The 15,989-nt window shown below is 41.4% G+C and overlaps 1 protein-coding gene across 1 annotated transcript; it reads left to right on the top strand.

Annotated features, from left to right (window-relative positions):
* Positions 1–397: 397 nt before the first annotated feature.
* LOC309706670 (serine/threonine-protein kinase 35-like) lies at positions 398–14,140 on the top strand. The gene is made up of 3 exons (XM_082533402.1): positions 398–1,058; positions 5,864–6,605; positions 11,937–14,140. The coding sequence occupies exons 1-2, from the start codon at positions 551–553 to the stop codon at positions 6,580–6,582; spliced, it is 1,227 nt and encodes a 408-aa protein (XP_082389528.1). The 5' UTR covers positions 398–550; the 3' UTR covers positions 6,583–6,605; positions 11,937–14,140.
* Positions 14,141–15,989: the final 1,849 nt, after the last annotated feature.

The following is a 15,989-nucleotide window of genomic DNA, read 5'->3' as shown; positions in this document are numbered from 1 at the left end:
GGTCATGGACGGGGATGGAAGTATGCCTTCAGCGAGGGACACGCCCACGAAATCATCTATTGAAATCATGCAGGAGGATTAGAAGCCAAGCAAATATAAACAATCAATCTAAATGTTAAACAGATGTTTAAACAGAAATTAAATTTTCTGTTAATATCAGCAAATTAAATATTTACAACATGCATAATTCATAATTCAATACAATTTAAGTACTTGCAGGGCCAGTCACCTTTTTCCATGTTCACTGTGACATTAAGTTTTGTAGCTACAACACCAATAGTAAAATTCTCACGGAAGCAGCAGAAAAAAAGGAAGTGTGTGTGTGTGTGTGGAGAGAAAGGGACAGACTGTTATGTAACGCAGGCCTTGCCTTTTATTGTGAAGGCCTTTGCCGGAAATGCTTAGTGTTTCCTCACTGTCGTTTCTTCCTGTTTGTGTTTCGTGCGATATCGTCCCACATTGCTGTGGAAGTTTTCTGTGTTCTCTGTAGAAAGGTGACGAGACACACGGGAACTGTTGCTGGAAAAATGTGACCGTTTTTGTTGAAAGGATGAGCGATTGTCGCGCGGACACCGTCGGTGGGGATAACTGGCGGAGACGTACAAGGAGTGCGCGAGCGTGCTGCAGACAAACCACCGAAGCGGGAGTTGACGAGTCCAGCGTGCTTCGGTGTCTGAACGTGGGAAACACGGAAGAGGACCATGACATGGAGGAGGACACCAGCCTCTTCAAGCAGGACGGCCTGGAGCAGAAGGTCATGGCGCCCCGCTATAGTCTGCTGCGGGAGGTGGGAAGGGGAACGTACGGCGTGGTGTACGAAGCTCTGGCCCGGAGATCGGGTGCTAAAGTTGCTGTAAAGAAACTGCGGTGCGACGCGCCGGAAAACGTGGAGCTCGCCCTGCAGGAGTTCTGGGCGCTAGCAAGTCTAGAAAAAAGGCATCAAAATGTTGTTCATCTAGAGGAGTGCGTGCTGCAGAGGAACGGTATGGCACAGAAAATGAGTCATGGAAACAAACTGTCCAAGCAGTACCTGCGCCTGGTGGAGACATCATTAAAAGGTGGGGGTCGCTCTCGCTTAGCCCTACAGCTTTACCTGTTTGAGCTGAGATTAGATAAATTGGATAAAAGATGTGTTCACAATTAGTGCCGAAATAAAATAGCATCCTAGGTATTAGATAGTTGTGCTGTGTAGCAACATGTTTTGCTTTTAGGTTAATGTAACCAAAATAAGAGGATTATTCAGTGTACTTTTGACTTTACGTTCTAAGGACGGGGCACTGCGTCAGATTTAGATATGGATTTGCTGCTTGTGCCACGGTTTTGTCATATTTTGCTTCAATTACTAATCATTGGGGTTCATTAGTTATCAGTTTCAGTTCTGGCTTGGTCACAATTTGGATCACTGGTGACCTGATTGTTACCCAGAGGAGGCTGTTTAATCTTGCTGGTTTTACTTTTTGTGATTCGTGCCTTGTGCTGGCCTGTAGCTATCTTTTAAAGGCCCATAATAAGGTTCTTATGCTTGCAAAGGTTAGTTTGGAGGGTTAGCTTTGTCATTATAGCACAGTTGTTTTTGTCGCCATGACACAGACTCGCTGGGGGATGGGTAGATTTTGACACACTAAAATGGAGTCTGTTGCGTTGCTTGTGTTAGAGGTAATTTTCACATTCCACTCACAATCCGTGCACTTAAGACAAGTTTACACTTACACCGTTTTTGCTTTGTTGGTTTAGCCTGTCTCGGTGCCATCACCTCCCTGGCGATGCTATCACCTCCCTGGCGATGCTTTCTTTAAACGCACAGTGACAATGTTATCTTAGGACAGTTTATCTCAGGCCCACCAGTCATTGATTGGTAGGTTTTCTCAGTAGAAGTGGCTTTTGATATGTGTATTAACATACACCACATCTGTGTTCTTCTTTCATAAGGGGGGGGGGGGGGGGGGGGGTAGATATGTCTCACCATTTACTTAGTTTACTTATGTAACAAGTACAAAAACCCCATCAAAGATTATTGCCTCAAGAAGATCAAAGAAGACGTGGGCAGTTTGCCTTGGATTAAAAACTGTATTATGGGGCAATCGTGGCTCAAGAGTTGGGAGTTTGCCTTGTAATTGGAAGGTTGCTGGTTCGAGCCCCGGCTTGGACAGTCTCGGTTGTTGTGTCCTTGGGCAGGACACTTCACCCGTTGCCTACAGGTGGTGGTCAGAGGGCCCGGTGGCGCCAGTGTCCGGCAGCCTCGCCTCTGTCAGTGCGCCCCAGGGTGGCTGTGGCTACAATGTAGCTGCCATCACCAGTGTGTGAATGTGTGTGTGAATGGGTGGATGACTGGATGTGTAAAGCGCTTTGGGGTCCTTAGGGACTAGTAAAGCGCTATACAAATACAGGCCATTTACCATTTCTTTACAAAGTATTTATAAAATTTATTAACTTTTGTTTTTCTACAAGAAAACATAAGCTATAGACTGGTTGTTCAACACCTTTTTGACACTAATTCTTAGTGACATAAAATATTCCCACAGTGTACTGGTAACACATTTTCTTGGTAAGTGAAAGGTTAATTTCAGGCAGAGACGCAAATCCCCTTTGGGGTTGCGTCAGGAAGGACAGCAGGCATAAACTCTGGCAAGTCAAACTACGTGACAAGGGAAGCATCTAAAAGTAGGTTTTCCTAAAGACATGTATAACATAGACTCGATAATACACAACCACTTAAAAGAGAGTACAAATAATGTAGCAACTTGTCAGTACAGCATAGAGCAGGGCGAAATGACCAAAAATATTTATCACAATATACATTTCAGGGCTCTCAAAATTTCAAAATCCCTGGTAGCCCTTCGGGCAGGGACTCTTCAGTTTTTGGTAGCCCAAAATAAATTTAAGTAGCCCGAATAAAAAAAGAGAGCAATTTTTTGATTAATGTTTTGTTTCCGTTATAATATTATACATTAAAGTATAATATTGTAACGGAAACAAAACATTAATCAAAAAATTGTTGAAACACAAATTACAACATTGTATAAAAATTACAATCATCAACTTAAATACTTGGTTCTAATTGAACAGAAATTTCTATGAACTTGTAAGAACTGTGTAGTAGGGCTGCTCGATTATGGCAAAAATGATAATCACGATTATTTTCACTGAAATCGAGATCTCGATTATTTGACGATATTTATTTAACAATAACAATGTATTGAATAATGACTTTAAAGACTGTCAAAAAATAATATAAAATAGTGTGCAAATACTGATAACAGTGCAAATGTTTGCAATATAAAAAATAAATGAAAAATGTAAACATCTGTTTAGTGAACTTTGCAGTGTTGCTCTGTGGTGCAGCTACGACACTGTAGCAAAGTTTACACACTATGTCTACTTGATCCACGTCTGTTTTTTTTTTTTTTTTTTACCTCTCTTTTCAACCAACGGCAGTCACTCTCCTCTCCAAATAACTTCTGCTTAGCTTTCCGAGCTTCCCTCGGGTCCTCTTGTTGTGACACGTGTTCGAAATGCAGAGAGGTGCGCTCGATTTGCCACACGGAGCAGCGCGAGAGTAAAGCACGAGGGAGGGGCTAATAATCGGCTCAGGCATTTTTAATGATCGTTGAAAGCCCAGATCGTAATCGTGATTAAAATTCAATTAACTGAGCAGCCCTACTGTGTAGGACATGAATCAGTCTGTGTCAGATCCTGAATTTGAAATTTCCACTGAAGTCACGGGTAAGAGACAAGTGGAACCAAGATCGAGGCCATTTGCTTTTTGAAGTTTGCAAAGACTGCTAAATTTTGCCAGTGGTAGTTCACTCTTTGCAACATAGTGCGCTGTTCTAAACAGATTTTTCGGGTTTATTTTTAGTAATGCATTTCTCATGGATTCTAATGGGGGCCTTTTTTAAAATTACTGGTCCCAGTAACAAAGGCGCTTGTCGATCGAGGGAAAACCAACAACACACCCGGCATTCGTTGTCAAAATAAGACGCGCACCAGATAAGAAGTTGCAGCGTGCGGGACGTCGGGCTAGCGATTTTGCGAGCCCTGCTTTTGGAAATTTGCGATAACGATATAACTGACGATATAATTGACACTAGACAAAATACTCCACAACTTTATTAGTGCAAAAAAAAAGAAACCCCATTAATGTTTTTTCACTTAAACAAGCAGCTGTTTTTTATGTGCATTAAAGTTCTATAAATAAATAAAATTTAACAGTGCAAATTCCTCGCTGACAGTTTAACCAAAAGGCATTTCCAGTGGAAACTGGCCGACATATCCTCAGCATAACCATGTATAATATCCACAAAACTTAAAAAGAGGTTATACACACACAATACGGTAATATTATGTTGAAGCACAGTACGTATCACTGCGCGAGGCTCCTGCCTACGATAGTCCATCAAGCAGTGCGGCTTAGTAGCTTAGCAAAGTCATACTAAAACATTTGACAGATTTTCGAGCGCCGTGTACATAAAATCGTTTCAAGGTGAGTAAGCACAACCAGAATTCATACATAAGGCACACGGGATTACACTGTCAATTTTCAGAAAAATCAAAGGATTGATTTTAAACGTGCTGTGTGGTAATAACGACGGCCCGCTAGCATGCTCTACCAAAAATTGTGGTTTGTTGTGTATCTGACGGGCGAAAGATAAACCAGTTCCACACCACCGAAGTTGCAGCATTTTTACAAACCAATTCTGGTTCATCTGTTTCATTCAACGATCCGCTTTCGCCCTTCACATTCTCTGTCGCCGCTATGCTTTTTCCACCATGTGTGCATGAAAACAAAGGCACTGCGCAGGCGCATTTTACCCATATTCTATCGCGATATTCCTCTTTCTTATCGTTGCCTAACATTTTACCGGTATTAATGTGAACGGTATGATGTGGGCCAGCCCTAGTACAGCATACCCTGTTTATCATACATCTGGACACTTACGAGGACCATAACTTGCAAAGGGATCATTCAATTCAATTTTATTTATATAACGCCAAATCACAACAACAGTCGCCTCAAGGCGCTTTATAATGTACAGCAGATTATACAATAACAGATACAGAGAAATTATAGCCAGCCAGTGCAGCAGCCCCAACATGTCAGTAAATTTGACACATTTTGCTGCGTCTATTTCTGTAATTCAGTGTCAGTAATGAAAATGAATGCACATGCTGCTGTCAGTGCTGTAGCCTGTATAATTATATCGACAAAGGAAAATAAAAATATATTCTTCAGCCGACCAGAAAAATCCCCAGTATGCTAGATTACCAGTGCAGCCCTGTATATAGACCTTTTGTAGATTGTGTACAGTGTGTATCACTGCTAGATATCAGTAGATTACATTTTCAGCCAACTGCAGTCAAAAATGTAATCAAACTGTTTGTCAGAGGGAAACTGAGTTTTAGCACAATGTCGGGAGTAAATAAGGATTTTTATGCACATAGTGTGTGTGTGTTAGAGCCCTGATTTCAATTTAGGAGATGAGTTTTGAGGTGAAGTGGAGGAAAGCTGTGGAGGGGGCAAAATGAGAGGGAGATAAAGAAAATCATGTTAAATGGTCATATATAATTTGAATGGGGCTGCAATGATTCATCGAGTGACTGGAGTATTTCTTATCCGATTACTTGAGTAATTGATGACTCATTAAATTACTCGATGACTAACGGTTTCCCATCTGTAGAACTGGAAGTCTTTTTGCACATCGAGATGCCTGCTGGCCATTAAAATGAATGCAGGTCTAAGGCACTTCATCATACCACATACACATCACTTTGATAAACTGTGTCATTCTACATTTTTTTTCTCTCTTTTTTTTTTATCATTTTTGTTTTTACTGTCTATCTGATAAGTGTCTCGCTGTTACAGGTGAGAGAGTGCTTGGCCCCCCAGAGGAACCTTGTTACCTGTGGTTCGTCATGGAGTTCTGCGAAGGAGGAGACCTCAACCAGTTCATCTTATCTCGGCGACCCAACCCACGAACAAACAGCAGCTTCATGCTCCAACTAACAAGTGCTGTTGCTTTCCTGCACAAAAACAATATTGTTCATCGAGATCTCAAACCTGACAACATCCTAATTTCAGAGAAATCAGGGACTCCAGTTCTGAAGGTGGCAGACTTTGGCTTGAGTAAAGTTTGCGCTGGTTTAGGAAACACCAGTGAGGGAAAAGACTGTGAAGACAAGAACAAAAACGTCAACCTCAACAAGTTTTGGTTGTCATCTGCTTGTGGCTCAGACTTCTATATGGCTCCTGAGGTGTGGGAGGGCCACTACACAGCCAAGGCTGACATATTTGCCCTGGGCATCATCATCTGGGCCATGCTGGAGAGAATTACTTTTATTGATTCTGAGTCTAAGAGGGAGCTATTGGGTACCTATGTGCGACAGGGAGGTGACATTATGCCTGTTGGTGAGGCACTTCTCGAGAATCCAAAGATGGTACTGAGCATCCCACAGAAACGCAGGTCATGTATGTCAGATGGAGTGAAAAAGCTGCTTCAGGACATGCTCGCTGTCAACCCTCAGGACCGACCAGATGCTTTTGAGCTGCAAGCCAGAATGGACCAAGTTATGTGTACTACATGACCCTCAGCCATACTGTTCTACAGGTACACGTCTCGTTTTAATCACCCTCCAGCATTCTGTTTTGCTGACGGTTATTCTGCCTTCAGTTCGTCTGCTAGTACTGTTTGTATTGTTTAGCTAACAGCATTCCTTGTCCAGATTTGCTCCCTCTGCTGAGTCAAAGTGAATTGAAAAGAAAAAAATCGATCTGAACTCATTGTACATTACTGCTATCTGAAATGTTCAGCCTGCTCTGTAATGTACTGGAGAAGTATCATATGAAGTAACTTCAGATCATCCTTTAGACTGAGACAGTTTGGGGAATTTCTCTAAAGCATTGCCAATGCTATGTCAATACTACTTCATATGAAATCAAGATATTATTGTGGTTTAACATCAAATATGCTTAGTATTGACTGCACAGGTTTTATTTGATGTTGAGGACCAAGAAAATAGAAAACTAGCAAAGGAACCAGCCGCCAAGGAAAAGTACAAGATAGGAAGGCCTTGGGCTACCTAATTAATTCTTAAACTTATTACTAAATATTATTTAGTCAATATTACTACTGAATTTTTTTTTATTCACTAAGTACCTTCTGACAGAAAAGTGGGAAATATCACCAGCCGATCTCCAGTAAGTCTCTTATTCTGTAAAGGAATAGAACCTTCCAGTCTTGAACTGCAGCTCGCCCCAGTGGTAATTGCTCAGCACATAAACCAGTCTTCCACCTGCTGCAGCTTCTGTAAAGACAGGCATACACTGTGTGACTTTTTTTTTTTTTTTTTGGCCCATTTTGAGACTATTTTTCACCTGTGTGTCGTGCATCGTGTAGTATACATGGGGTAATGAGAGGCGATTAAGACCTCATGACCATCTCCCGATCAACGGTCGTATGGTCACAAGAAAATCAAACCTGTTTGAAATCCTGGTCACCCCTCGTGAGGGTATCTCACTGATGAAGCAGTGTCACAAGCTGATTTAACGCAACCTCTCACGCTGCGCATGCGCAAACACAGAAATAGAAGTGAAAAAGACAGAGCAGCATGGCAGTGCAGTGTGGGATCTGGACACAGATTGCAGTCTCCCCACTTCCGGGTTCCTCTTACATTTCCGGAAACAAGAACACCACGTGTTGTGTATGGACGCACACTGTGAGCAATCAGGTTACATCAGCACGTCGGGCATATAGTGTGAGAACATGCATTATGAGCTACGAACTTCTAACTCCTGCGATTCAGTCGCACAGTTTGAGCAGGAGCTGAATAACGCGACTGAAAAAATCGCAGTGTATGCCCAGCTTAAGAGTGACCCTCCAGCTCACTGTGGATCTCCAGAGCAGATCAAGTGCTGCAGTCCACAAAGGTGGAGACTGAGAGTTATCATTCCATAGGATGATATGATTTTGGTTAAGTAGCTGAATGATATAAAACACCAGTGCATCAGCAACCTAGCCAGCTAGCCAACATAGAGTAAAAACCATAGACAGCAGAAAAAATAAACGCAGACTGTTCGATATGACTCCACATGAACAACTGATTGACTGAGGTGGATCATCCACTAGTAAACTTATGGTGTCAATAATAAGTTGCCATATGTATTCAGGAAAACGGTCCAAGTAAAGTGTGTTTGGGGAAGCCGTGCGTTGTATATCAGGCCAGTAAAGTATGGAGACAAATTTGCCTCACAAAGGTAGCAAGTACGTATGATATGATCCACAAGGGTAAACTAAGCCTTACAAATGTTCTGTGATTTATGTGTAACATTTAAGGACTCCCGCATGTGCTTCAATCCATACAAAGATATGAAGCAATCTGACCACATGTAAAACTGTTTTACTAATGCATATATCCAAACCTGAATCAACACTGATCATGTACGCAAAATTTATGAAGTTCAACTCATGAATCTGATCATTTTCTTGATGTATGCATTTGTAAAAGAGTTTTACATGTTGTCAGATTGGTTCATATTTGTGTGTGGATTCCCTACTTTACTGGCCTAATATACAGTGCACGGTTTCCCTTCTCAAGGATTGTTCTGTCTCCAGCCTTGGTGGGGCTGTTCTCATATTGTTCCCTTGCCATTAAGAATACACCTTGGATGGTTCAGTGGAGAACAGCTGGTTTATTTTCCTGGCTTCTGTTCCTATATCTCTTCGCTTTGCAGTTTTCAAAGACTCCGGTATGGACAGTTTGCTGTACTTCTTAGGCATCCCTTTCTTCATCACACTTCTCTACATTACAGATAGTTGGCTGCCTTCCCAATGTGTTGCCTTGAGCTTATCTAGTCTCCTCCTCCATGTAGAGTACTACTGCTTTTGGCTGTTCATCTTGTAGCCAAGCATCTGAAGGACCACTGCTGTATTTCTTTTAATATTGGCTCTGCCCTGCTGTCAAATTAAAGAGAAAATCGGATCGTCTTCTGAGAAACATCGTCTATTGCTGCCTACCTGTGCTTTAATAACAATCTATATTATTCATATGAGAATTCTCATTTCTGTTCCAATCTGGTTCCTGTACGTTATTTGCCTCAAATTACATTTGAGGTGTGAGCTACTGGGACCTATTATACAGAATTAATTTATTTGTAATAGTGGGCGGGGCATTTGTTTGTGTAGTGCCTACATACTTTATTTAGTGACTGGACTCTGGATATTTGTTCTCACATGTATAAATGCCTGTGTGTATTGTGGTGGTGCTAACCAAGACCACTGGTTGAGTGACCAAAGCCCCAGTTATTCTTTGACCTCTGAGCCACAGATGGCTGGTTATAAAGGGAGCATACATTCCCTTATTGAACATGGTCAGTGCACATGATGGGTGAGCGTTGTATGCCGTGACTGTACAACACACTATGCTTGTGTTTGCCATTGCATAATGTGACATTGGGGGGTGGGGGCACTACAAACCCAGCTGACCTCCGGTCTCTTGCTCTGCTTTCTTCCTCTAAGTGTTGTGAAGACTCCCACCACCCCTGCATGCATTGTTTCAGCCATCCCCTGCTCATCTCCCTGCACGTTTTCCATGCTGAGCAAGACTGTCATGAGTTCAAATGGGCTGACTCATTTACAGTTTAATAATTAATATTTATGCAAGTAAAGTCACGAGCACAGATTTTTTTTCTGCAGTGCGAAATTTTGCATCATTGGATAAACATCAGAGAATGCGTATATGTTTGTTTTTCTTCATTGCAGTCACCGCATGCTCCTTTCAAGGCTAACACACATAGTGATTCACTAGAGTCAAACACACAGATACGCATGCACAAAAACACATGAATACACACCAAATCTCCAACATCCAGAAGACACAATACTGTCAGTTATTTTGTCTCCTACTAATGTGAAAACAACAAGAAGAAAGAAAGGAAGGGTAAAAGCTGCCAGTATTTTTGCATTTTTATGTGCGTGATGGTGTGCTAGTTGTTCTTCAGCAAGGAAGGAGGGACAAGAAGACTTGTAGAGGTTTGCTGACCCAATAGGTCTGGAAGAATTGCAGCCTCAGTGTGTACAGAGATACGAGAGAGAGATGGTATTTGTTCTGCTGACATCCTAGTTAACTCTCTTTGGCTTAGCTACAGTTCACAATGACCTAAAAATCACCAAATATTCATGTAAAGGTAAGCTCTCCATCACACAATTGCTCCAAAAGGTAGTCCTGTGTGATGAGCGTTTTGAGTATACAATAAACCTGTTCTGAATAGTATGTTGCAAAGGGTCTATCAGATTCTCGTGTTGCATGAAGCAACACTCATAAGTCAGCACTCATTATCAATGCGTATTCAGATTGCAGGATGAAGCTCCAAATCCCTGTTAAAGCTATCTAAGTCACTTATGTAACAGTACAAGTGGAAATGCATGACTGCATAACTGGGTGCAGTCTGCAGGGAAAGGCGTAATGGTTAAGTCACATTTAACAAAGGGCCTGTTTGTGCTGCAGAATTCAGCAGAGTTTTTGGATCCTCTCAGCTCTACCATAAACACATCTGTGCAGTCTGCCATGCTGCCACATATTTTTAATGTGTGAATATGACCAGGGGATGCAAGGTTTTTGGGAGCTGATCACATAAACCAGGTTTTCACAGATTCCTTTATTTGACCACCATAATGTTACATTGTCATCTCTGCCAGCGATTTGGGGTTGGTCTGGCTGAGATGGATTCTTTTATGATATACCCTGGGATCTGCCAAGTCAAACATTTGTTTTGTCTTGACTCTAGAGTCAGCTTACTCACTGTTCTTGTAGGTTACAGTATTGATATTCACTCATTTGATATACTGCTGACTTTGCCCTTGAAGATATTTCTGTGTAATTCAGTTTACATTCATTGTCCATCTGCTGGAAGCAAATGTGTCAATTGCTTAACGTGTGTGCAGTCTGCAGTGGGCATTGCTGTAATAAATTTGGGAGCTATTTACTGCAACAGGTACTGATTCAGCACATCTGCTGCTCTTTTCACATACTCGCCACTGCACATAGATCAGCCTTGTAGAATGTATGTCACTGAGGTCTGTCCAGCTGTCTCTATGCCATACATGTTTTTCTGAATCTGAACAACACCTGGCACCGATCTGAAATCCTCCAGGGGACAAGGAAAACACTTTTTAAACATGTTATTATTTTTAATGGCAGATGTGCTGCTACCAAACAGAAATGTGTCAGGAGAAAAGCAGTGTGCAGTTTGATCTTTTAACTCCAAAAATCAGCTAAGATTGACACGCTTGGTTAGAATATTTGAAGTCACAAATGTGTGTTAGACAGATGTCACAAGGCCCCGAGGCACATGAGGCACATGCACATGGCCTCTAGTGAGGTCAGCTGCCCATTGCCTCTGGTCGATCCCAGCAACAGTCGCCTGGGATTTGGTGCTGTATAAATAAAATTGAATTGAATTGAATTGGTTCTTTGGGACTCTCGTCCTTCTGCTGGGTTGGATACACAGTTGTTGCCAAAATGTGTGATCTCAGGTCTTCTCAGGTACTCTTTTGGGCTGTGGATGGCCCGATCTCCTGGATCTATCTCTGTCTGCCTTTGGCTCCTGGGGATTGTTATTGCAACTAGCCACCCTTGTAATCAAGTACATTTTGTAATTTCTCTCTCTCTCACACACAGTCAAGGAACTTTGGCACAACGGTGCATTCAGATCATAATTCTGATGGCAAAATGTGCCAGACATTACAGGTTTTTTTTTTTTAATTTCTAACTTTATAGCAAATGAATTTATCCTCTGTATTTGTAATATAGGACTTTAGAAAAACAAAACAAAAACTTTGTCACTTTGTCCCAAGCTTGTCCACCTCCATGTCCCACGTGTAATAAACCAAAGGTTTTGTGCATCTGTCTGCTTGTTCACTGGTTCTCCTGCTTCTTTGCAGATGTGTGTTGCTGTCCAAAGCTGGTGCATCTGCCTTCATTCAACCTGAAGACTGTGAAGATAAAGAAGTAAAGAGCAGTTTCTCCTGTAATGTAGATGGTGAAATGGGATCATAATTCTTTTGCTTGTTAGATTAAATTCATTTGCCAGTGCTACTGATAAATGATTTGTTTCATCTTCACGATGGGAATAGATGGAACGGATAAAAGAGATGCAGCAACATTTTTCATTTCACACTTGACTTGAAATGGCGACACTTTGGTCGCCAGCCTGGAACTCTGATGATATTTAATGAAAACACTGTGATGTAAGATAAAAACTGCTGCTGGAAAATTTTCACTTGATGCGGTGGAGCGTGTGTGTGAATTTTTTCGTTTTGTTTTGGGGGTGTTTTTTTTTGTTTTTGTTTTTTCTCTAAAAAGTGACAGCTTTCTGATCTTAGGACATGATAGAAAAGCATGTCAGCTGCTTTTTTTTTTCTCTGTTGGGTTTAAATTCTAGAATTAAGTAATAATAGCTGGTAAACTCTGTTAGCCACTGTAATAATTCCAGATGTTTTAAGCCTGAATTTGTGTTGTGGTCCCATTTGCCATCTTTCCAAGCTGCTTGTAGGCTGTCTTGCAGGCCAAGGTGTCAGTCCAAGCTAGTCCTTTCAAAATTTACTAATCATTTAATCTACAATGTGCTTGTCCATCACAATCCACGACAATCAGATCTACTCAGCTGAAGGTAAAAGGGTGTATCTTCACATTTGGGAAGTGGGACCTATTCATTACACTCCACCCCCTCCTGGTCACTACTGCATGCTTTCTTACTGCAGATTGCACCACCTATACAACATTTTGGCTTCTTTTTTGAATATCTCTCATTGAAGTTGAACTTTAGTGACACATCACCGCTCCATGTGTCATACCTTTAAATTCAAATTTGCACCAGCTGCTTCACCATCTTTGATTTTGCATGCAACTACATGATCCAGGGTATATGGGCCTTGATAATTTAGCTTCAGTATTTAATTGTAATTATAGAAAAGGGAACCATGAATGTAATTTTACCCAAATAAGTTTTCCATTAATTTCAAATGAGATGGTGACTCAGCAGTTTGTTTTTTTTTCTGTTCTTGGAGCTTTTGGCATGCAAAGTCACATTTTTACTGGGAACTGCAGTTGTGCTGTTTGAGCAAAGAAGCAAAGCTGCTGATGTCTTTCAAATTTTATGCAGTTTAGTTGTGCCTGGTATCAAATGTTTGAATGATTGCATTTGTAAGCAGAGGGAGATGTTAGTGCAATGACCCCCAGCTCAATATTTTGGATTCAGTTGGCTGCAGAGTTGCACTGAGCTGACTAAAAGTTGTCTTTGTAATCGTGCTACCTCCTGTTTCCCCTTTTCATTGAGCCATTCCTCACACATTCTGGGTAGATTTCATTTTTGCTTCCACTCATCAATGTCTGTTCTAATTTTCCTTGATGGCATGTTTAAAAAGATTTGCATTACAAGAACATCACATAGGTTTTGAAAAATCTGCTGCTGCCTTGTTTCTTTGTTTTTCCTTTTGTTCAGTGTGTTTAAAAATTAAAAATAACAAAACCCTTATTAACACTGACAGAGATGATTACATTTATTTAGCCCCGGATAGGTCATAAAGCTCTTAAAACAAATGTTAATTTCCTGACCTTCTGTGATGAACATACCTCAGCTCACCTCCTTTGTTTTATTGTTTTTTTAAATGTTTTATTGATAAACTGGAGATGAGTTAATTTGAAGAGGGAAACTTGAAATGACTGTTTTGTTGTTGTTGTTGTTTGTTTTTTAAATCAAGACTTCTGATCTATTGTTTGATTCAAATGACTCTTCTTAAAATATTATCCATATACATTCTGCTCCCGCTTTGTGCTTTCTTTTGCTGTTCAGGTTATGGAACTATTATGCCTGTCTAAACTTCAGTGACTGAGTCACTTGTTTTCTATGCAATCCAGCCCTGGCTAATTTGGTTGTAGCCCTTTGCTTCACATCTCTACAAACAGTTGAACACAATGAGGTCCAGAGTTTAAGTGGCTGACCCTTTGCAGCAGTCCTTCGTTCTGCCTTTGACTGCTAAAGCCATTTGAATAAATGGAAATGTTTGTGGGGGTTTTTTGTGTTTTTGTTTTTTTTATTGCCAACTACATAAAGGAACTGTTTTAATAAAGGTTGGAAATGCCTCTATTCTGTGTGACTTCTTAACATTTAATCCTAATATTTGTCATCAAAAACTTCCCCTTACCTACCAACACTCCAGTCGCTGTGATGTCAGAGTCAAGTTTATTGTCATTACACATGTATAAATACAGGGTAATAAAATACAGTTAAGTATACAGATGTTTATATTGCTATACAGAGACCAAATGAACAGATGAACTCCAGACAAATGTAGTGTTGTATACATATGTACAGATGTACCGAGTGCTATGAATATAGCTTTCACTACTTAAACAGTAGCAGAGGTGTAGCGCTCTGAAAAGACTATAATACTGAACAGTGTACGCTCTATAACAGAGACTATGCTATGTCAGTGTCCTGAACTATAGCAGTATCCAGTGTGAGCATATGGTGGAGGCTGAGAATGAATGACAGTCATGATCTTGGTCATCGGGAGGGATAGGGGGGAGGAGGGGCGTAGGAGGGTTGAGTAAGTGTGGATGAGAAGGTTCAGCAAGGGACTGAGTTCAGTACGATGACAGCTGTGGGGAAGAAGCTGTTCCTAAACCTGCTGGTTTTACTCTGAAGGGTCCTGTAGCGACATCTGGAGGGGAGGAGCTGGAAGAGTTCATTGGCAGGATGAGAGGAGTCCCTGAGAATGATGCGTGCCCGGTGTAGACATCTCTTCTTGTGGACATCCTCAATAGCAGGAAGTGGAGTCCCTATGATGCGTTGGGCGGTTTTCACCAGTTCCCATACCAGACCGTGACACAGTTGGTCAGGATGCTTTCTATTGCACAGCGGTAGAAGTTACCCAGTATGTCAGCAGACAGGTGGTTCTTCCTCAGTGTCCTCAAGAAAAAGAGGCGCTGATGAGCCTTCTTGACCAGGCTGGAGGTGTTAGTTGGCCAGGACAAATTCTCAGAGATGTGGGTGCCCAAGAACTTGAAGCTGAAAACCCGTTCAAAATGTATCAATTTACTTCCGTCCATGGTCCATCCGTAAACTGTCTTCTGTATATATATTAAAGTTAATATGAATTCTAAAAGTCTTCCAGAGCAGTAAGTCGTGAAATGGTGGGTAGGTAGAATAGGTCTTGAAATAGGCAAATATACTCACATTGAGTATGCAAGAAAGTGCTGAGATATTGGGGGAAACTAAAATCATCCATTCGCTTATCCTTTTCAGGGTCGCGGAGGGCGCTGGAGCCTATCCCAGCTGTCATAGGGCAAGAGGCGGGGTACACCCTGGACAGGTTGCCAGTCTGTCACAGGGCTAACACACAGAGACAGACAACCGTTTGTGCTCACATTCACACCTATGGGCAATTTGGATTAATCAATTAACCTATCCCCACTAACTGCATCTCTTTGGACGGTAGGAGGAAGCCGGAGTACCCAGAGAACCCACGCAAACACGGGGAGAAAATGCAAACTCCACACAGAAAGACCCCGGCCTGATGGTGGAATTGAACTCAGGACCTTCTTGCTGTGCGGCAACAGTGCTAACCACCGTGCCAACTAAAACTAAAATCATAAGGTTGCCAATTTAAAAAGGAATGAACAGTCTTTAAATGTTATTTTAGTTTAAGTTTAATGAAGTGAGAGACCAAAAATCCAGAAAAAATAATTTGCAATAAATTTATCCGAAGTTCTGTGGTAAGATGAAACCAAAACTGTGCTGGACATGCTTTGTTTGGAGGAATAGAGATGCTGAATATGACCCAAACAACACCATCCCCACAGGCAAGCACAAAAGTGGAAACACTATGCTGTTATGCTAAAGGCAGAAGACAACGTCACTGTCTTCTGCACCAATGGACAGGGCCATGTACAGTAAAATCTTGAATGAGAATCTCCCACCCTCAGCCAGGATG

The sequence above is a fragment of the Aulonocara stuartgranti genome, assembly GCF_965226115.1.
Source record: "Aulonocara stuartgranti genome assembly, chromosome: 5".
NCBI classification, from domain to species: Eukaryota; Metazoa; Chordata; class Actinopteri; order Cichliformes; family Cichlidae; genus Aulonocara; species Aulonocara stuartgranti.
This window is presented reverse-complemented; position numbering and strand designations above follow the sequence as displayed.